The sequence below is a fragment of the Neopelma chrysocephalum genome, unplaced genomic scaffold (assembly GCF_003984885.1).
Source record: "Neopelma chrysocephalum unplaced genomic scaffold, ASM398488v2 Primary Assembly neopelma1_92, whole genome shotgun sequence".
Lineage (NCBI taxonomy): Eukaryota > Metazoa > Chordata > Aves > Passeriformes > Pipridae > Neopelma > Neopelma chrysocephalum.
Genome location: NW_020897754.1, coordinates 1676539 through 1699835, shown reverse-complemented (window position 1 = coordinate 1699835; position 23297 = coordinate 1676539). Strand labels below are relative to the sequence as shown.

The 23297-nt window shown below is 41.4% G+C and overlaps 1 protein-coding gene across 3 annotated transcripts in view; it reads left to right on the top strand.

The window, feature by feature from the left end:
- Positions 1 to 23297, top strand: part of SCUBE1 (signal peptide, CUB domain and EGF like domain containing 1) — a 175774-nt gene that overhangs the window by 127193 nt on the left and 25284 nt on the right. For all 3 annotated transcript variants that reach the window (XM_027693634.1, XM_027693633.1, XM_027693631.1), the window contains 2 exons: positions 2497 to 2619; positions 21876 to 21992. In XM_027693634.1, the coding sequence (XP_027549435.1) occupies positions 2497 to 2619; positions 21876 to 21992 (240 nt within the window). The remainder of the gene's footprint in view (positions 1 to 2496; positions 2620 to 21875; positions 21993 to 23297) is intronic.

Below are 23297 nucleotides of genomic sequence, written 5' to 3'. Positions count from 1 at the left end.
AAAATCTACCCTCTCATGCTGGCAGGGTTTCATTTTTGTCCCTTCTGGTCTTCAGAGACCCTGAAAAGAAAGTCAGTGAGACTGGAATTTGGAATTTAACATGTGAAATGCAGGGGCCATCATTTAAAACATCAATCGTTACTTCAGAATGATGTTTGACAGGCTGCAAGTAATTTCTGCTTCAAGCAGGCTCAGGCAGCAGAGTAGCCCAAAGGTCATGTTGTTCTTATCACAGGGTAACAGATATCTTCTTCATGATGGATGACTGCTCTGTGTGTATATGATGCATAACATATTAGTAATTTTAATTCACAATTCCATTTGTCCAACAGTTTTGTCAGGGCAAACTAAACTGTGGTTAGGTTACACCTGTGCTGTGCAAAAGGATGGGACCTTTTGTGGTAATCCATCATAAGACCCTCAACACAATCCCAAGTTGCACAAGCTGGAGCTCCTATCAAACCACTCCTACAAGTGGAAATGCCAACGTGCAGGAATTGGGCCAAAAGGTCCTGTTTTCACTGCTTTTTCAGTGCTGATCTTGAGCTGTGCAGGTGATCACAGCTGAAAACAAGTGGGTTTCTGCCTCCAGTCTCAAGGGATTGTGTAGAGACACCCTCAGCCTGTTCTTTGCAGATGTATCAGGTTGGGAGCCCAGGGCTGTCTGTTCTTGGCTGGCCAAATCCCCAAAGCTGGAGGACCACAGACAACAAACATGACTCCTGATGTCTGATCACTTTGAGAACTTTGTTGCCTGAGACATAAAGATTTGGGCAGACTTGTGCAAAGCTCTCGGGGTGTGATATCCCCACAGCTGCTGCCTACAATTTACACTCATTCTTTTAATAGGATTCAATGCAAAAACCTCTCCTCTGCACAACCAGACACGAAAGTAATAAGCAGCAGTATCAGTTCAGAGGGTCTCAGAGCAAATTTCCTCTTTGCCACAAATGCAACTCATAAGAAAACCTTTATAACAACATACAATTGTTCTTGCTTATCTGAGTCCTGAGCATATTTGTGTCAATGTGTGTGCAGCAAAGCGCTCTTCAGAAACGTGGGCTGAATTTGCTTCTCTGGATTTGCTGTTAGAATTTTTAGGTTTACCACCTCACTCCTCTTGCTGCTGTTTATATTTTACATGCAGAGATGTGATAAGAGCCGTGCCACTCTCCCGTGTTGGTAATCATGTGTTTCCAAAAACACACTAAGAGTCGCCCTGAATTCAAATCATTTTTAAAACACGCACTTCATTCACCATCATCATGCTGGTTTTGATAAATTTCCACCTCCACATATTGGATCTCTTGGCATCTAGATTTGCACTTTGCAACATTGGCTTTTTAGATGGCCAGCTGTTACCTGAAAATTTCAAAGCTCTTGCAGCAAGAGGCTTTTCGAGAGGAAACATCAGTCTTCACATCTTGTTTTCACTTCCAGAAGTGGGCAGCCAAGGCTTGATGTCTTGTTACTTCTTCACTGTATGCATTCATAAAAAGAGCTATTTTTGGCACTGTTCTTCTCTTGAAAAAAAAATGAGTACTTTTTTTATTTTTCAAATAAACATGGATCCATGGCTATAATGATTGGAAAGATGCTCTGTGTTTCAAATGAGGTTTTGTGGCCTCTTATATACTTACTGCACAACTTTTTATGAGTTTGGAAAAGGGACTGGTCATTCCAGTTCTTCAGCACCTTTGAGAGAAGTTAAAAGGTACAAGAAGTAGAATCACCCGTATGAAATTCAGAAGAGAGGTCTTTTCAAGGTCATCAGTGCACTTCGTAATCATTATTTAAAATCAGAGCCATTGAGCCTGTCCTTCATACATATAAATGTATATATATTTTTATATATATATATGTGGCTTTCAAATAAAGGCAGTAGGTGCTCTGCCTTCAGAAGCAACATTTGACATGTTAGTTGCTCTTCTGTTATACCAAGAGCGAAAAGTTAGACACACAAAAATGGGTGTTTGGTGACACTGTATGTCACTGTGTGTCACTGTGTCACTGAATAATGGACAAACCAGCATATAATGCTAATTCTGAAAAAAATCCTTGCATTTGTTTATGTAGGCATTTTTTCAGAATTCAGATATGGTTTACTTTGTGTTTGTTATTATTTCAGTTTTTTCCCTGTGTTCTTAGGTTTTGATGGTTCTTGTACAAAATAAAGGACTCACATCTTGCACAGGTTGAAGTCTTCTATCGGGCAGACCCACTACATCTGCAGAGGAGCTTCCCTAAATGCTCCTTAACATCAAAATACCTCAACTTTGTTAGTTGCAGCTCTGGGGGAAATACCTGTGTCTCCTGAACAACTCAGCTCGTGGCTCTCCTGTGAGCCTTGTGAGACAGGTTTGGGAAGGGACACATCTGACCAGCCTGGTTCCTAACAGGGACAGCCTCCTTGGGGATCTGAATTGAATCTAAATTCTTGTACTCCTGCCCTGAATTGCTGTCTAGAGCTGAATTTTTGCTGTCCATTCTTGGCAGATATCGATGAGTGCTTGGTGAACAACGGGGGCTGTGACCATTTCTGCCGAAACACAGTTGGCAGCTTTGAGTGCAGCTGCCAGAAAGGCTATAAACTGCTCACAGACGAAAGGACCTGCCAAGGTAATGCTTCATTTACTTTACTCTTTGTATAATGAGGATGTTGTTTCCAGTGGATTTTATTTTTTTTTGTAATTAATTCATTTGTACTACGGGTTTTAATCATGCTGCCACTGGAAGTAGGGTTAGGAAAAGACCTACGAGATTTCCATTTTCCGAGATGGGGTTAGAGGATTGCTGGAAATGTCTTGTTTCAATGTTTTTAGTAGCAGGAATGCAAGTGTCCTGTTGAAGTGTAAAAATCCAAGTGGCATAGTGGAATAGCCTCAGGCAAAGAGCCTTATGTTCAAATCCTCTAATTTGCTATGATCTTAATGGGACAGAAGCTTATCTTACTTAGACCAGAATTGTTCAGAGTAACAAAGTGGAATAGAGCATTTGCAAGGTTTAAACTGAAAAAAAAAGAGTCTAATTTGTGAGCTCACAAATTAGAGCAGAAACTGTTTGTGGGGGAATAATGGTGGTGTTTTGTGGGAGTTCAAATGAAGTGTGACCTATATCCTTTGCTGTGTGTGTCATGATTTGTTATTTAAGTAATATGATGTTATTTATTCTATGACTAATGAAGTGCACAACTATTTCCAAGGTACTAACCATGTACCTTTGGAGTCATGATGCTTGAAGCATTTGAGCTCCTTAAAAAACCCCTGGAAAAGGCTATAAAGATGAGCATCAATAGAGAGAGAAGAGGAAGCAGGATATATTCAATTAAAATTTTATTAATCCATGATTATTTGCAGGGGGTTTTGAACATGCAGAAGTCCAAAACAGCATTAGTATTTTAGAGTTTCTTTGTTCCTCCACAAAAGAGAAACCAAGGTCTGAAGATACATATGCCATTCAAAAATTTTTCCATTGCCTTTTTTTGGTACTTCCATCCACCATCTGGGAATGCTTCTCCACCCTGACTGTGGGATTAGGCACAAAGGAGTCAGGGAAAGGTTGGTTTCAAGCTGGACAGGATGGGAAGAGCTCAGAGTAGTACAGATTGGGCAGAAATAACATTGTAGGATCATGTCAGACAAGGGTAAGTTGTCAGGTTTTGATTTACCTGCTAAAAACGGGAACAAAATGCTAAAAAGAAACTTCTTGATGTGTTTAGAGATAGTCAGGAATACCTTCTGGTCCATGAATTTCACGTGTCATAACATGCTCTCACTGTGGTGTCAGTCAGAGGTTTCACCAATGAACTAATTGCAATTACACTAGTGAAAAAACTCAAAGAGAAAAGTTAGTAGTGATAGGCTTTGAAAGCTCCCTGTAAACAATCAGGTTTCTATCATGACAATGGAAATCTGGAAGAAGCTCTGTAAATGTTGTTCCAGTGAGTTTTGTTTCCTCCTGTGCCTGGGCTTCGGAATGAGTGAGTCGCTGGGAACAACAAATACCCTGCAAGGACTAAAGCAGGTGCTGGTCGTCTTCTCTCCCTTGTGTGATCAGACATGGAAGTATCAACATGGTCTGGCCATCCTGCTGTTCCCATTGTCCATGAGGAAGGGAACTCATTGTCCAGGCACTCTAGCTGGTCTCTACATGATACTTTGATTGGTAAACTACAGCTTATCTGTTGCTGTAACAGATTAGTGCAAGCCCAGAGAATTTTGGGGCTGGGCAAGTTCTTCCAGTCCCAGAAATGCTGGTTCTTCACAGGGGAGGACAAAGTCATTTCCTGTTTGAAGTCTGAGGTATTTGGGCCCCAGAGACTGATTACAGCAGCCGTGGTGTGATGCCTGCTTTGTGGAGGGAGCACTGTGATAATTTAGTTCCTGCGTGGTGCTTAAGGTGATAATTGGTGACTCATGCAGTCAGTGCTAATAAAGAGAGAAGGGAAGTGAATATAGAGCAAGAAATCACTGATGTGTGCATCACCTGCACTTTGCTGCTTCTGCTGCAAAAAGAGTATAGTTAGGGGAAGTGGTTGTGGTTATTAATGACAGGTCTGACAGAAAACTGGGTTTTGGGGTTAGTGACTCTTTTGGGATATAAATCATGCACAGGTTTTTTTAACAGCCAGTCAACACTGACCATAGAACATTAATGAGAGATTCAGGGAAATTTATTTTAGGCATATTAGCCTTTCCAGTGCTTGAAATAGAAAAGTCTAATTTGTGTTTATAAAAGATGCTGTTGTTCATGTTACATCTGTTGTTTTGATTCATAATAGAGTTTCTATGATTTATGGTCTTTCTGTCTGGTTTTGCCTTTCTCCTCTGGTTTCCTTTTTGTTTTTTAATAAAGATTTCTTTCCGTTACTAATCAACATGTTTACAAAATACTCGCTTAGGACTGTAGAAGTGTGCATTGTTGGGGACTGAGTCCTCTTTAGTTCAGATGGTCTCTCTTGTGTATAGAACGTTCATCTCCAAATGTGCTCAATATTAACAGCAAGGAACAGATTCTACTAACCTCAGGCAAAATGCCCATGGAAACAGCTGGTAAGCTTGCCCTTTTACAACCTGCAGAACCCCTGGATAAGGCTTTGAACATTATTCACAGGAAGGAATCAGTGAAGAGCAAAGCCACAGAGATATAGTTCATGTTAGCAACATTTTCTAAACAATATGTTGGAAAATACAAGTAAGCTGTTGCTGCATAACTTTATTTGTATCATCATTAATTTCAGCACAAGGCAATTTTACATGTTTCAGTAAAAAAGCTCCTTCATACACCCTGTGAAAATTCTGAAGTTGTCCCACCTCACCTAATTTCCTTGATGTCCTTTCATTGTAGACCTCAGAGCTGACTTGGAGATTACAGGGAAATTGTATCAGTCTCAGACTTTGTTCTGGTTGTTTGCAGAGCCCCCACCCCATCATACCAAATGCCTTACACACGTTCATCCTCTCTGTGAAGAGGAAAGTATTTCTCTTTCGGTTTTTAGGCAGGAAGGGTGAAGCCAAATATAGCAGCTTGCCTAAGATCACACGTGTGAATGCCTGGGCTGCCCGGGGAATAAACCTCCAGGTTTTGTGAATCTGCCTTCTGTGAATTTGCCCATTGCAAGGGGTTTTTTTTCTTTTCTGTTGTTGCTCATATCCTTATATGAAAATCCACTGATTTTTCAGGAATTCTGCTTGCTTGGTGCCACCCTGCACGTAGAGTGCTCGTGTAAGAAGACCTTGCTTTTGCAAAGGGCCTTAAAATGTCCTGCATTTGTCTGTTTACAGCCAAACCATTTTTAGCCCTGGCTGCAAAGAAAACCATTGTCAATCACAGATTACTCCTGCTAGGGAGTGGTTCTCACGCTGTGGCTCCTTGTTAGACAAGGAGAATGTGGGGGGTTCCCTTCCTTTCCCCTCCCCTGCATTCCAGCCATTTAAAAGGAAACTTATTTCTAACCCAGAAGGTGAAGAATCCACATTGCCCTGCCAGTAATATTATGGAAACTGATGCTGCTTTCCCAGAGTCTCTTTTTTAACTCAGACTTAAAAACAGATTTTTTTTCCTCCTTTGACAGTGAAATCACCAAATGACAATGCAGCTTTATTTTAATTGATCCCTTAAGTCTAAGGTATTGTAAATTCTTGAACGCAGGAAGAAATAGTTGGATCTGTTTATATAAACTTAGCAAAAGTGGTCTGCCTCTCCTTTGAACGTGTAATAAAAATAATATAGCTACATTTATAGCAGGGAGAACTTCTGTTTGTAACCTTTTTGGTAATTAATAGAAGGACAACAACTCAGATCACTTTTAGAATGGCATCAGCAACAAGCAAACAGGCAGACTTGCTGCAGTGCAATGAAGCTGCAATGAATGTGTGTAAGCTCAGACATAATTACCTTAATCCTCAGCCAATATGAGTTTTAAAGCCAGTTAACTTAATTGCTTATTCAGTTTCTGTTTGTTGTGCAGTGATCTCGAAAAAAGATCAACAATAAGCAGCCTCTCTGCTCCACTCAAGTTCAAGCTTCATTAAGCACCCAGAAAAATGTGTGAAATTCTATCATAAATAATTTTCTCTTCCTGCTCTAGGAATTGCTTTTTGCAAAGCAAGACAGTGAGAGACAGCACACACATTTGTCATAAATTTCTCCAGGGAGTGGTAGAGACGGAAAGATGTATTACCTTGAGAGAAAAAAAGTGTGCTTTTAGTGGGAACATCCAGTGATCAACATGTAATGCTTGAGTCTGCTCAGCCCACACTCACCCTCTGCCTCTTGCCACCTCTGTCCAAATCCTTCTACACTGAGGAGTTTAAACTTTTGCAGGGGGCAGTTCAAGGCATTTTTGCATCATTCTAGTCCACTTACAGCTTCCACAGAAGGCTGAAGTGGGGCTTGGTGATTGCAAGAGCTCACAGACGTGATGTTCAGACACGAAAGAGCCTTTTCACCAACCATTTGAATTGATACAGTCACTGTAATAAAAGGACATGACTGTCCTCTGGGGCACGTGGAATACCTGCATGGCATTTTTGGGGCTTCTCTAAGGCCACAGGAGATGTTTTTTATATGCTTTGAAGTATTGCCTGTTTGACTGTTGGTTATTCTTTGTTCCCTTCCTACCAGATTTTAAACAAATGCATTGGCTGTTCTGTAGGTAGGCACTGGAACACAGGGTCTCACAGTCTGCTCTGGGAAATTCAGTGATGCATGTTTATAGAGCAGGAAATCCCAATGAGCATTTGCCCCCTTGCTTCATGGATATTGAATTTTCCCTCTAGTGATTTTCTGTGGGCACATTTTGCTATTTCATGCTACAAAGGTATCCAGCAGAAGTCCAGGTACAGCTGATTTTAGGGGTTTTTCTCTCTAATTACAAGAGATAGGTTACAGGATATACTTATTATCTCTAGCCATCCACACCTGGTTTTTACTTATGGTCTGGAATATTATTCAAACCCAGCCTCAGGCCTTCTGTGTTAACCTGCTGCACCACAAAACTGTAATCCATTCAGCCCTAAAATAACACTGTTAAATGAGAGACTGGCCATTTTTTACTGCCAAATAGCCCTTAGTTCCAGGGAATTTGAGGTGATTAGACCTAGCTGACTCTGTGATTGATCTGTTAGTAGAGGGATGCTTTACATAGGGCTCCCAATGCATAATTGTCAAGAGAAGCCTTATTTCATTCCAGAATGAGAGAAACAAACACAGCACCTTGAAAAACACAGTAACTCTCTATGATCCAAGGATCCTGCAGGCCTAGTCTTGAAACAGTGCCATAACATCCACCTTTTCACTTATTTGTGTGAAATATGCCCTATTAGCCTTCCAAGGGTAAGATTTGAATCTCCCAGCATGGTATCTCCATTTTGAAAATGGGTATGAAATGAGGGATTAATCATACAGGGAGGGACAGATAGAAAGTGTTTGTGGGAATTATTTTTGGCCTCAAGAAGCCCATATAAAGATTAGCTACAAAGATCTCACTATACTCTTCTGTATGGAACCATTGATGGTAAATATGGATGTATAGGACCAGTTTAATCCCAAATAAATCAGTGCATCCACACTGGCAGCACTGAATCACTAGACATCTTTGACACAGAGTAACCAAATTAAAAAGTAAAAATGGCAAAGAGGTTTGCACCTTGGGCTACATGACAGTGACCTGCCACTCACATTTGATCATGTAACCCAGTAAAGCAACTGGCCTGGTCCCAGTCACCGAACCTGATGGAGGTCTCAGGATAGGGATACATCCCTTGCCTTGATTTGTGTAGGACACAGTCACCCATCCAAGATTACTTAACAAAACACATGCACAGAGGTCAGGGCTGGAGCATCTGCACTGTGGAAACGAAAGACAGGAGTATTCAGCTTTAAAATCCTGAGGAACTTCCTAGGAATGGCAGGACAGAGGAATTTTATGTCATGACTCTGCCAGCCAAGCCAAGCTATCTTTTTACCTCACTTCTGTTGCCCCAGCTCTTCTTGCCCTGAGTTGTAGCTGAGTGTACCCTGGTGCAGTCCCAGAGGCTGTGAGGAACATTAAATGGGAAGGAGCTGATTCAAGACTCCAGCTAATCCATGACAGTGCTAGAACTGAGCTTTCACATGAGTCAGTTTAAAAGACAACAGGCCCCTCAAATTCAATGCAGTTTGGCCAACTTTCCAGGGAAGGGTATTGGAAAGTTTAATTGTTGGTCTACCCCCTCTCTTCCCTTTTCTCCTTCCATTAAATATATGGAAAATAAAGCAAATATTTAATAAAAATAATATTATTTAGCCTTCTTCTCCTTTCTGGAGGGGCAATAACATACAGTTTCACAGCCAGATGAGATGGGCACCAGCAGAAATTTTACTGCCTGGTGTGGGTTTTTGTCTTAATATTTAAAATACATCTTTAGCTGAACCCACACAAATCTCTCACGGAGGTTGTCACCTTCATGGTCAGGACTGAACTGTAGAGGGTGGAGAGCATTAGAAAGCCATGAGGCTGCTGCTCTCTGTGTCCTTGTGAGGGAAGTAGATCCCAGAGAGCATGTTTGCTGTCTGGGGTGAGGAGCAAGCAGACTTTAAAGTCTCCTCATGGACTTTTATCTGAGTCTTCATGTGCATTTGCTGTAGGTTTGAGGTCTTCAGCAGTCAGAAAAAACACGCAGAACTCATTTTGCTCTCACTTATATCAAGGAGAAGGCTGTTGTACTCAGCAGAGTTGCAGTGCTACCACACTAAAGGAATGCGCTGGTCCTTATTGCCTTGCACCACTTGAATGGGGAGTCAGTGCCACTGTGGGGGTGATTAATGAGAGAGAGGGATGAGGAGGCTCAAGCCATTCCCCTTTTGACACTCCTTTGTGTGATACACGTGAGGGAGAGTGATTTTGCCTGGATGCACTCATCCACTCATCCACAGCACCCAGGGAATGGCTGGAGCTGTGTCAGGGCAGGGTCAGGTTGGATCTCAGGAAAAGGTTCTTCCCCCAGAGGGTGGTTTGGCACTGACGAGGCTCCCCAGGGCAGTGGGCACAGCCCCAAGGCTGTCAGAGCTCCAGGAGGGTTTGGATGATCCTCTGGGGCACAGGGCGTGACTCTGGGGATGGGCCTATGCAGGGCTGAGAGTTGGACTGGATGATCCTTGGGGGTCCCTTCCAACTCAGGATATTCTGTGATTCTGTGATCAGATGGCTGTGCTCTGACTTATAAAATACATTGACTTGACAGAGGCTGATTTTCACCCAGTCCAGCTGAGTCTGGCCCAGGGTGTTTAATTGTGTGGACTCTTGGTATATAAACAGCATTGCTGGTTCAGTTGCTAATGCAGCTCAAAAACCAGTGAGAATCAGTGGTGTGCTGGAGGAGATACTGGGAGCTGCTTGTGGAAACCAGACTGGCTCACAGAAAGAAGATTCAGGATGATTTCCCTGTCACTGATGATGTTCTCTCCCCATGCAGATTTTCTCTAAGGCATTCTGTGCCACTGAGCCTTGCAAAAATATCGTGCTTCTGACAAGCACCATATTGCTCCTCGCATCAGATTAAAAAAATACTCTGCTGGGAAGCAACATGTTACACTGTCAATGAAAGGAATACTTTTCAAAATCCTCTCTGTTACACTTGGTGTCAGTGAGACTGTGAATAGTGGTGCGTTTTCTGCCTCTGTGAGAAAAAAAGGGTTGCAGGATCATACCCAGAAACAATAAATGCCCCAGGCATGAAGTAAAAACAGCTCTAGCCAGTACAAGTTTGTTTGCCAAGTGATAGTATCTGCTGTGTTGGTTGTAGCAATTAAGTCTGCTGAAACATGAAAACAAATACATCCCCCCCACCTCCAGCTCTCCCCTCTGCAGCACAGTGTTTTCATAAGTTAAAGGGGAATGTTCTTTGGAAGGAATATTAAACCTCACAATCTAGGCTTTAAATCAGTTTCTAATGGGATGAGACCTAATGTGGGGAGGGCAGATGGGACAGATTATTCCACTTCCATTTTCCCATGAAGCTTCTGACACAGGCTACTGTTGGAAGTAAGACAGTAGATTAGTTTGACCTCAGGTCTCGTTCAGTATGGTAGCTCTTACACTCTTAAACTCTATAAAAGTATACTGCTATCAAATTGCTTTTTACAGCTCTGCCTGGCCCCCTCTCCTTGCTGATGTGTGTGGGAAGCCAAGCAAAACGTTCCATTAGTGTTTAGAAAGAGAATTTGAGATACAATTTTCAGTTGATGCTGTAGGATTTATGATGTGTATAGTGCAGAAATGACTTCACTGGACTCGAATCATGTTATGTATTAATGAATTACCAGGATATGAGTCAGCCTTGGAATAGTTCGAGCAGGAAGGTAGCATTCTTCCACAAACAATAATCCGTTGATAAATAATGCTGAAAGCTGTAATTCAATAGGGATTGTTTTTAAAGGGAATCAGAGAAGGACTATATGTATAGATACAATCACATTGATTAAGGTCAGATAGCCTTTACCCTCATTGCTATACAGAATTGCATTAAAATGACAACTCTGTCCCAAATATTCATTTTCCTGTGCTTGCAGCTCCACTCCTGAGCCTTTTAAAAGTGCCCTGGTTTGTTTATTTTGTTCTAATGAGAATAAAAACCAAACTCGTTGAAACGAAGGGATATGATTTTCTTCCAGTAGCCACGTTACAAACTGCTACTCTTTGTTTTGGTCACTTGGAGATGAGGCCTTAATCAGGACAGGTGAGATAAAACCAAAAATCTAAGCTCAAATATTAACAGTCAGTGGAATGGGGGGAGTGTCTCCTGGGATTTTGCTGGGTGGTGGGTTTTTGATGCATTTTGCAAAAGCACAGCGTTAGTGGGATACCTGCCTTTCTGGGCAGAGTTTTTAAGCAAGCTTTTGAAGCAGAGAACAGCAATTCTTGTGTATATTCAGTGACTTCAGCAGGAGCAAGGGAGCTGGGAATTCACAGTGAGGTCCACGGGAGGTGAAGGGAAGTGCTGCATTTGAGTTCTCAGCTGAAAACTGAAACTGTGTTGTTGTACTTGCTCTTTCAGCACCGTCAAATAACACCAGGCACGTTTTCACCCACACTAGTCCCCTCCTCCTTCAAGAAGTCTCACTAGCAGCTCCTGCTGAAGGGTGATGGAGACAAACACCTTAGCAAAGAGAACAGTTTCCTCTTTTCAGAAATCCAGTGTATTGCAGGATAGAGGGAATATTCCTTCCTTGGCACAGAGAGGGTAAAGCCTTTATTGTGTTATCTCATCAGGCTGTTAAGCTGCTCTTACAGAGTTGCTGTGTAAATAGTGGCTTGAGCAGAGTGCAGACTAGTAAACATGTTTATGTTTGTAGGAAAACAAATAAAGTTTCTTTTAATGTGCCTGAAGTTTTTTTTTTATGCACTTCTCTTGATATATGGTTTCTCCTACCCCAAGCCCTTGAAGTATCAGCAGAGTTTATTGCTGTAATAGCAGTAGATAACTCAGCTTGCCTTTGCCTTGGGAAATGATTGATATTGGAAAATGATACATGTTTGCTTATAAAATCTTGGCAATGTTTTGATGAAAGTACTTTGTTTTCTTTAAAAAAAACATTGGAAATAGTATTTAATTGCATTTTAGATTGTCCTGGCAAAACAATGGTGAGAGCAAAAACGTAACAGGAGCCAAAGCCAGCTGCCTCCTGCTGGGTTCCTCAGATTACCAGGGGAACCTGAGCACAACAAAGCCCTCATGTCATGGGGAAGGGGTGGGGAAGATCTAGGGCAGGTAAGCCTAGGCCCAAGAGCAAGGGAAGTCTAAGCATAAACACAGCGTTGTCTCTGATTTCAAGATGTTCCTCGCACATCAACTTAGCCTTTTGCCTTTCTTGTCACCATCTCTCTTTGTTCTTCCCCTCATGTCACAGCAGATTCAGCCCTCGAAGCCTGGAGGCCCTTGTGCAGCTGGGAAGTGACTTTGTCCAGTTGTCACATACAGAAATACCCACACAAGCAAACTGACTCAAGAGGATCTTTATTTTCACACCATAAATAATTTTGTTTCAGAATTTCATGTCAAAGACAATGACAGATAATGTGAGGAAGCTGTGAAGCAAATAAATTCTATGTCAGAGATGCACTGAGGGTGTTGGTCCCATCCAAAACACCACTGGCTGTGGCTGCCATTTCATTCCCCAGGCTAAACATTTCAGAGGTACAGTTCTAAGTCAGGGTCATTTGTCACAGCTCTGTTGACCTTTCTGTGATTTGCCATCGCTGAAAAGCTGCAAATGTACTTGGACTTTCTTTGGCCTTTCACTAAGCAGTTCCATCCCTACCTGATCCCAGAGTGGGTAGATTTTGCAGCTCTCTTGCTTAGCTTAACTCACTTTGTATTGATTTGAAAAGTAATAGGTTATAAAAATGAACAATACTGTTAAATGTACCGAGGCATATTTTATACTGTTAGTGATGCTATTAGCTTTGGTTGTATTTAGAAGATAATTGTGCTTTACTCAGGTTTAGATCCCTACAGTGCATTTTTATAGATTTTATATTTTTATATATGTAGTTTATTTTTTATATATATTTTTTTAATCCTTTAGAAATCCCTTTAAAAATTGTTATTCACACAGATAACAGTAAGGATGAGAGAACTGCCATGAGCTTGTGGTGAGGTTAAATGTGATATGCTCGACAGAGAAAACCAATTTGAAGTCTTCCTTTCCAAATGCCTTAATAGAACACCTCCCCTGGCTCACTTTGTGCCTGTGACCTTGGACAGGCTTACTAATTTTATACCATTGTGTCTAGTTATTTGTAGGTTTTTTCCGCGTTCCATAAGAGACCAGGCAAACTTTCTTACCTGCAAAAAAAAGAAAAAAAAATCCCTTTCTTCTTTTAACTCCTCTGTTTGAAAGTCTCTGCAGAGCTATCTCTGGTGATTGGGGTCTCTCTGCAAACCTTCAGGGGAGAGAGACTACCTTAGCTGAGGGTTCTTCTGCCCTCTCTCCCCCTTCAGCAGGTGGGTGAACCCTGAAGTTTCTTATCTTGGAGGATGTGAATTGTCAGTCTGAGGGTTCCTGGAGCGTGTCTGTGCAGAGGTGACGTACAGGGAGTGACACATGGCCAGAGGTGCAGGCACCTTGGGGTGCAGTCTCACAGGAGGTGACCTGTCCTCAGCTGCAGCACAAGGCTGTGGCCTCTCCCTGCCTCCAGAAGCTCCAGCATCCCGTGCTGCTGGTCATTAAATTGAACACCAGGTTGACTAAGCTTAACTCCCCTTGCAGTGCTGAGATTTAGCAAGCAGTTTTGCACAACCATGTTTAAAATACTAGAAGAGATTATTGTCTGCCAAATTGGCATTTATCAGGTAATCCTCTACCATTATTCTGTTTTTTAGTTTGGTGCTGCATACAAAAAAGTGGGTGGTGGGGTCTTTCATGCTGCTGCAGGGAAAAATGTCAGAAATCCACCCAACAGCAGAGAAATAATAATGTAATAGTAATGATGGTGATAATGATGATGTATTTCATTATAGAAATGTAAAAAAGCCTTGGACCAAACCCCACCATGTACAGTCAGAGAAACCTCCCAAAGACCCCAGAGTTCGCTGCCAATTTTTGCCTGGCTGAAATGGCCAAATCCTGCAGTTTTTCCATCCCAAACCATAAATCTTCCCAGCCCCCCTCGGGCAAAGCCTTTAGTGATCCAAAAGCGAGACAATATTCCCATGGCTGGTGCACGAGGCAGAACAAACCCAGAGTGACTGGGAGCAGAGCTGGCCCTGCAGTGCTGACAGGAGGAGGAATGTGTGGTGGTCACTTCCCTTGGCACGTGTGTGAAGGGGAACACCCAGGGAACAGGCCTTTACTGCATTAAGATGTTGTTCCCCAGCCCCATTTCTGCAGACTCAGAGGAAGCCCGGAGGGAGGCTTGTGGAAGAGAATATGCTTGTGGACTCCGTGTGGAAAAAAACCTAAATATGGAATTTTGAAAAAAAAAAATTAAATGAGAAAGGAAAATTAATTTGTTGATACATGAGATAATAAAGCTCCCTTGGAAGAGTTCCTGAAGAAAAGATTGTATTTACTCTGGAGAGGGAGCAAACAATTTAGGCCTACAATTTTATTGCCAAGTCTCATTTTTTAACCTGCTTTCCTTCTGTTTTCAAGCCCCAGAGATAGCACAGTGGTTCACAGAAAGTGCAACTGGTCTCTTTTGATAAGGTCTGATACCAGAGATAAAGAAAACAAGCTGCCATTTGCCTTTAAAGACTCTCCCCGATGTACTGCCTTGTTCTTCCCAAAGGCAGTTCCCTTTGCTGTAACTGCTGGGTAAACAGTGGGAAACCAGTTGCTCTGATGTTGATGGGGGTGATGAGTTTGCTGGGTGAAGAGTTGTCCCCTTGGTGCTCAGCATCTACTGCTGCAGTTCCTCCAACCACTGAAGGGGCCAGTGAAAGATCAGTGTCTTTTGAATTGAGGTGAGTTGATGGGAATTAATGGAGGCAGCCAGGGAAATACTTATTTGGAATCCTGCTTTCTTGTGTGTAACCTCAGACCCAAGAAAATAGCATCTATCAAGAGGTACCTGCTGATTGCTGAAAGGATGAGGTGTGCACTACACTCTTTTAAGAGAAAATATTCAGCCTCTACCAAATGTAGCAATTAAAAAGGAGCAGACCAGTTTGAACTCTTAAAAATTAAACTGATGGAAAAGACCAAGGGGTCAGTCCTGGAAAACATCTAGACAACCCTTTCTGGAGCAGAGATGTTTTTGGAATTTACCAAGCAAAATGCCAAAGGCTGCTGAAGTGCAGGGCGTCAAACTAAATGAGTATGGTCATTCTGTTGGCATTAAAATACACTCATTCTATCAAAATAAATATCCAGTTTGTGGATTATGTTTTGGAAGACATTATTCCATTTCAGACATGTGAGAACACACAGTAAAAGGAGAAATCAGGGATGCCCAGATATTCCATAGAGCAAAATGAGAGTATCTGAAGTGATCAGACCAAAATGACAAAACAACAGACTACTGTGGCTCCCTAAACTGCACTTGCACCAGAGCTATACAGAGTGTTAATATTGCATTTAGTACTGTATGAAAACAGAAAGACATGGCCTTGGACTTGTCCCTCTCTGCTACTGTGTGCCTGTCCCTGAAGCTGAGCAATAGTCATTTCGTTGTGCACTGCTAAATCCTTGAAATATCTCCTCAGTTGGATGCTTGCAGAATAAGTCACAGTTTTCTAATTGTTTATTGCCTCTGTCTCAAGTATATTTTGCAGGTTTCTTTTTGCTGTTTATATACATTTATTTGTTTTACTACTTCCTCGCATTCTAACAAATCATCTCTAATAAAAAGCACATTTCCTTGCAAGCAGAATCCATTTCCTTCAGAAGTCTTTCAGTCCCTGATTAGTGGGTTACATTTGGTCTTCACTAATCACATAGTTAACTGTGAGCAATAAAGTTCTTAAATAAATAAATGCTCTGGTCCAAGTCAACCTTAGCCATAATGGACAGTTTCCCACTTAAATTTCTGAAAAACAAGATGGGACTGTGCTACTTAGGCACTTACATTCACATTAAAAGTATAGCCATTAATGCCAGATCTGTTTTTTTCCTGCAGGTCATTAGTATGTTATTAACAATTAAGTCTCAGCAACAAGCTGCCTTGATTGCAAGTCAGTAATGCAGTGGGAAGTCTAAATGGGTGTGGGTTTTCAATAACTTTTAAAGGCTTGGGGTTATGGCTTTTTTTTTTTCTTTCCCTTGTGTTAGCCTGCTCCAGAAGCACTCAGTGGGAAGGTAATGAAGTAGAGGATTTGTACATTACTACATCTTTCCATGCTTCCTTTTCATTGGTTTTATTATTGTAGACTTTGAAACATAAGGAGAAGTCAGCTATAAGCCATTCCTTCTGGTCAGGCTTGGATGTGTATTAGAGAGCTCTCAGATGGAGGATGCATTTTTACTAACTGTGAACAGGGGCAGGTCACTGTGGATCAAAAAACGTGAGATGTGGTGGAAACCCCATCACAGGGCACAATAATGCCTTTCCCAACACTGAGATTAAACCACCATTTGCTGGAGAACAGAGCTCGAATCATGACTCCCTATGGCCCAGCAACCACTCAGATTAAGATATGTGGTTTCCCTCATGTCTGTCAAATATTGTTGGAAACCAGGCTGGCTGGGCTCTGAGGTGAACAACATTACATGGGTGGTATCAGTTCCCTGCAGAAATTGGAGGTGGGGAGGGCAGGAGAAGACAGAATATAACTTTCAGCCAAAATACATACAAAAAAGCATTAGTGTTTATTTTAAAAACATCATGTAACACTTCTTTAGAGTTTCTATGTATGTGTGCTTAATGAATGGGAACAAGGAAAGGCTCTGTTTCTCAGAGGAGCCGATAACTTGGAAGCCGAGAAAGGTGAATGCGAAACGTTCTGACTAACCTTGAGCTTGGCTTATGTGCATGATCCAGGGTACAAATGAGTCCACATTTGGCTTGGGGGTTAAAAATAAACCAGGGCTGTGGGAGATGGACAAAACAGAACTATGTATTGGGAGTGTGTGGACTCATGACTGTAACAGCACCTCAAAGTATTGCTGTAATATCATGACCATTTTTAACTGATGTACCAGCATTCAGGGTGTCACGAGTCACTTCTGCTGATGAAGGAGTTGCTAGTAGAGGCAGACATTTCCTTTTTTTTTTGTTGTACGTTCCATTTCTTAGTAAAAAGTATTAATTTTCTATTTCACTTCTATTTGAAATAGTATATTTAAATTTATGTATTTTGCATATATGCAGTGATCTAGCACATACTTCATGTCTTGCCTCACCAGGCACAGATAAATCAAGTATAAGATGTATCACAAATCAAATATATCATTACAGTCACAAATCCCTGTTATAGCTTTTATTGATTGTCTTTGAGCCCCTCCTGTAGCACAAATAGCACCATCAAATAACAGTGATCTCTCCTTGCCACGTTTATTTTCAAATCACAGGAAAAATACTCCAAGCAGCAAGACCAAACTCTTATTCAGTCACAATATGTGGCCTGTGTTTTGGGAGGAGTTTCCTAAATTGACCTAGTTACTTAATGTATGTCTCAGAGAAAAGCTGTTGAGATGACCATTAGTTTTCTGAAAACAATTGTTCTTAATATGAACAAAGAAAATTACATTGAGGAAGAAAGAGAGGGGACAACCCTTATTTCTGCAGTAGATTTTTAAGGTGAAATTGGGCAAACTGGGCGTTGGGTTGTTCAGTTCTGTATCCACAACCCCCAAATCACACCTCTGTGCAAGTGAGTTTTGCACGTGTACGTTCTGCCAGGGTTCTGTCACAGCGGTTCCTACACCAATTTGGAGTTCTAAAGCATCTCTAAATCAGCCACTGTTTTCCAGCCTCACCTGCACATGTTGGGTGTTGAGCTGCTTGCTTGTAATGCCAGTGCTTTATGGAAATGTCCAGGGGCAGGGCCAGTGGAAAGGGAAAGGACTTGAATGAGCATGGAAAATAAGGGACTCAAATGGACATGGAAAATAAGCTCCTTTATTCCCTGCTCCCTCAGGTTGCCTTTGAGACACATCTGTGTGAGGAAACTTTAGAAGAAATTTGATCTTGGGTAGCTCCCTTCTGGAGATAGAAGACTTGACTTTCCACTACTGACAACCTGACACCCACTTACTAACTTTGCATTCAAGAAAAATAAAGATCATTAAGGGATCGTTTAACATGTGAAAGCAGGGGAAAAAAAGAAGCTAAGTATGATTGAAAAACCAACAATAAAATCCAAATGCTGACTTGAAATAATAGGAACCCAGCCAAACTAATATTATCAAGCGTGGCCACTGTTGCCAAAAATTGCTTCCCTCAGAGACCCAGGGAAATCCTGCTCTTTTATTAAACCATTGAACAATCTCTTCAAGTTGAATCCCTTCTGTGCAAAAATCAAAGAGTGATTCCACTGTTCAGACATTCTCTTTGGAGATGGGAACGTGGATTGCTAGAAGAGATGTTGGACTTTATTCAGCCTGAGATGATGCCTTGATGTCACAGAAACGGGGGCTGGAAGCTGAGCTGTCAGCAGCACAGGACACCATAGGGAGAGGTCTGGGACTGCCCATGGATCAGTGGTGGAGCTTGGAAGGGACCTTTGGAACTCATCTGCTCCAGGCCCTGAACTTGGCACTTCCATTGAGCCATCTGCTGTGAAACAGGGAGGTCCCGCTCTTAGATTTTATATGTACCATTAGTAATCCTGAAAAAAAAAAAGCTGGTAGGAAACTAATCATGTACTAGAAGCAATGAATTTAGCCCCATGGTCCCTGTAAACTTCAAGCAGCAAAGCTGTGAAGGCATCTCTTCATGTGCTGGAATGACACAAGGGCCTGTGCAGTGATGGGTGTGACATGAATTCACCTGCAGTGGTGAGCGTGATAGGAATTTTTGACTTGATCTCAGATAAGTGCATTAGCAAATCTGAAATGTTCTCACAGAGCTTGGACTGTTTCTGAATTTATGCCAAATTCAACTAAAAATAGAATACAAACTTCAAACTCAAGTTGAACTTTTCCACCTTAGTTCCTTGAAAACACAACAATTTGACTTTTCGTGTTAAAACAGTTAAAAAACTTCACTTAAATAACTTTGTTTTAAGAGCGCCTCAGACCCAGAAAGTTAATTTATTAGTATTTATTCTGGTTTGTGGGAGGGGGGAAATTCGGAGCAACACAATACAAAAATATGTGTGCTTGTGGAGGGGAGGGGGGCTGATTTGACCAGAAAGCTGAAAGATAAATTTTTTGTTCTCAGTGCTCCAGCTGTAACCTGCCACATCTCTGCTTTTGGCTTCTTTTGACTCCTCTTCAGTAGGTGAGGCTACCAGATTTTTTAGTGTTGTAGGGTTTAGATCCCTACATTTGTTCCCAGTTGTTATGATAAGCAGGGGCTGTGAAGGGATAATTCCTGGCTTCCTGTATATCTTATGAGATATACAGAATATTCTGAGTTGGAAGGACCCACAAGGATCATGGAGTCCACTCTCAAATGAGTGGTCCATACGGGACTCAAACCCACAATTGGTGTCTTTAGCACCTCCTGATAAGGGTATCACGAGGGTGGTGGGAAACAAGCACATCCCTTCAGGCTCAGTTTGGAGAAGTATTGTGAAGCACCGCAGAGGTGTGAGGGCCAACTTCAAAGTTTCTGGGAGCCAGGGGATAACAGCGTCCAGAGCACAGATTTCAGAGTTTAAAAAGAAAAGAAAAAAAAAGGGGGGGAGGATTTCAAGGATTTCAGCGTCCTGTATCACAGCACCGGTTTCTTGTAGTGAGGAGTACGTGATGCATATTTTTCCCTTTTCTATGCCAAGTGCTGAATTCCTCAGGGGACTGGTGATTGTGCAGACAGGGCTCTGCTGGGTCCCTCGGGCAGTGCCCAGCCCTGCCTTCCACAGCCAGGAGAAGGGGCTGGGGGTCAGCAAGGGAAATCCTCATGGAGCCTTCCCATGTTCCATCAGCCAGAGCAAGGTGCTGAACTCAGCAGAGGTGGGATGAAGGGTTTAAAAGGCTTTTCACCCTTTTTTTTCAGCTACATCTTTGTAACAGAAATGCATTTGTCCATCCTGAGTGCCTGTTCCTCGGCAGGCAGATGACTGGTCATGTTCTTGGGCAGAGGGTTTTGCATCCTTCTTAATGTGAAATAAAAAAAGGGCCTAAGCCACAACGTGCAGCAACACAAAGTGCTGTGTGTGAAAGCAGCTCGTAAACCCCATGAACTAAACTAGTCCAGGGTAAGGTCACTACTGAAAAGTATGAAATTGTATTTTTGAAAAAGAGCCTTCCAAGGTAAGTCAGAGGCCAGAAAATGAGCTGCTGTTGTGAATTTCCCGAGGTTACACATGAATGAAACCATGATGTATGATTTGGCTTCTTAGGCATTAAAAATCCTTTATAACTGCACTGTTCATTCCCCCATGATTTTACTTTGTGTATTTATTTAGAGAAAACTGAAACAGTTTGCCATTTATGTGTATTCAAAAGCTGAGTATTACCAAGACTATAAAGGAAACCTTAAAAAGAAATTACTTGCAGAACTCAAATAATGATATTTTAAAAGGCATAGGAAAATGCATTAAAAATTAAATGGATGTAAGAAAGAGAAAATCTCAGTTGTCGTTTTTCTGACTCGATTATAGCAAGTGATTGTGATGTACACATAAAACCGGGTAGCACAGATTTTTTTTCATCGTGTTTATTTTATTTTGTGTTATGCATTTGCCTGAACAGTTGCTTCCCACGTTGTGAATTATCTTTTGTGTGAATGTTTTGAAACATTTAAAATTGGAGATTGTATAAAAATAGAGCTGTTTACGACATTCTAAGTTTGTTCCTAAGCTCTCACACAGATTTTGGGTTTGTGTACACATACAGAAAATCTTGATTTTATAGTTCTTGGAGTTAAGTGTCTGCATTTATAATAGCAAGATGAGACCCAGAATGTTTCATTAAACATCAAAACTGTGTAAATAATACTTGGATATAGGAATATGGTGAGTTGTCAAGTTTTTACAGGCACCCACAGCTTTCCAAGCATATACAATATGAAAGTCCAAGTCATATATTGTAATGGTGTTGCTCAGGTTATGCTCTTAATAAGTAACTCTAGAAAGTGAGCAAAGTATTATAGGAATATTATTCCATTCATTTATATCTCAGGAACGCTGGAGGAATGAGATCTGTTGAAACTACCACTCTCAAATAATGCCATTGTATTAACTTCTGTGGCCTAAACACAGGAAAATTAAACACTGAATTTTTTTTTAAAAACCCAATTGTTTAAGGATAAAATTAACTCCAGTTATTTTGCACAGATTGCTGTTTAATGTAGGCATTTTAAGTAAGTCTATTTTGTCATGACTGCTGTCAGATAAACCTCTGTAGCTTTTGCAAATCTATCCAGTCTTGTGTAGGCAGAGCAGAAGTCTGGGAGCAACTCCCTTTCCTGGTGGCCAAGGTGTCAGAGGAACGGTCAGTGGAAGAGGGAATGACTCGATTCAACCCAAAACTTTTTGCCATTGTGCCACTAACCCCCCAAAACTTTAACAGTCCCCCAGCCCTGCTGGTCAGTATGAATAGAAGTTAAAGGTTGCCATCTAATGGCGAACATACATAATACAGTCTGCGTGGGGTTTTCCCAAATTATCTTTTCTTTCCTTTCTCCATGTACCTGTAAGTATTTTTCTTTATCAGGCACTAAAGGAATTATTTTATTCAGATTTGACACGGGAGTAAAATACCTTGTTACTTTATCAGTAACAAAGTGTTGCAACCGAATAGTTTAACTGAAGTCTGATTTCTTGCTGCTTTTTCTGTTAATTCAGATATAGATGAGTGTTCGTTTGAGAGGACCTGTGATCACACCTGTATCAACTACCCTGGAAGCTTTGAGTGTCTCTGCCACAAAGGCTACACCTTGTATGGACTGACACACTGTGGAGGTTTGGAAACTTGAGTTTTGCTTATGTGTGTGTTTTGTTTGCTCTTTGAATGTTTACTGAACCACACATTCTTTCAGATCAAGGTTTTAGAACCCAAGATGATAAAGCAATAAAGTTAAAATAGAGCTAAAAGAGCATGAGCTGGGCATGACTAAAATTTGCTGGTGTAGGTTTTGATTGTGTTCAACACACTGGTCAGAGGAGACCAAGGGGGTTTTTTGAGGGATTTGTTAAGTGTATCAAGTCCAAATTGTGGATTTTAACTGATCAGGTCAGCATTACACAAACAAAAGTGAAAAGAGAAAACTGTAACAAAACCTGAAATCACTGAATCTAAATTACACATTACCCAAAAGAGTCTCCGTGCTATTTTTAAATGTAAAATCAAAAGGTTCGGTTTAGTTTAACAGTGGTTAATAGATAATTAGTTAATTATTCAAATTATTCAATATACAATCTAAGTAAAGCTTACATCATACTGTTAACAAAGCCCTGGCTTTAAATCCAGAAAAGCCATGTATTGAGGCCACTGCTAATGGTGTCTCTGCCTGGCTACTGCTTTTTTGGGAGAAAGGTGTAGGAGATGTAAGTATCCAATGAATTCACTGTATGGTAGAGGCAGGCAGGAAGAGAAATAGGAGTCCATCTAAGGAAACAGTTTGGGAAAAGACTCCACTTGAGGGCAGTTCTGAAAGCAAAACCAGAGTCTGAGAGTTTGGGGGCCTGTGCTGTGTGTGGTGTGGAGAGACTGGTCTGCAGTTTCACTGTTAATTCCTTAGTGTCATAACTTAGGGAAAGCCTCAAAGTTTGGGGTTTGGCCTCAGTCTTTAAGTAACCTTCAGCCTCAGTTCAGCTTCAGCCTTTTAAATAAGATCAAAATAGGACCAAAACTCTTAACTGGAAATACTCAGTGCTGAACTTAAGGCAAAAACATAACCAGATCCAAACCTCCTGCTTTTTTCCATAATGAGCAAATCCAAAATCACAGCTCTGAATCCAGACTTGTCCAGACCCTGAGCTGTGCCACTCAGGCTTGTCATTACTTTTAGTCAGCCCCTTGAGAGAGGTGTTTACAGTGGAACAAATAACTTCCCCTGGCACTGAGCAGAAGTGAAAACTAGGGAGAAATAATGAGAACCTTCCAAAGGACGTGGTGTGAGCTCACCTCTTACTAAGCTTTCTCTCCATCTTGCTTCCCCTCTACTAGTAATTAATAAACCACATGGAAATGTCATTGTTCTGGGCCTTTTATGCTGAAGGGCAGCTCTTGTTGTTCTCTCTCAGACTTTTCTCATGGCATCTCTT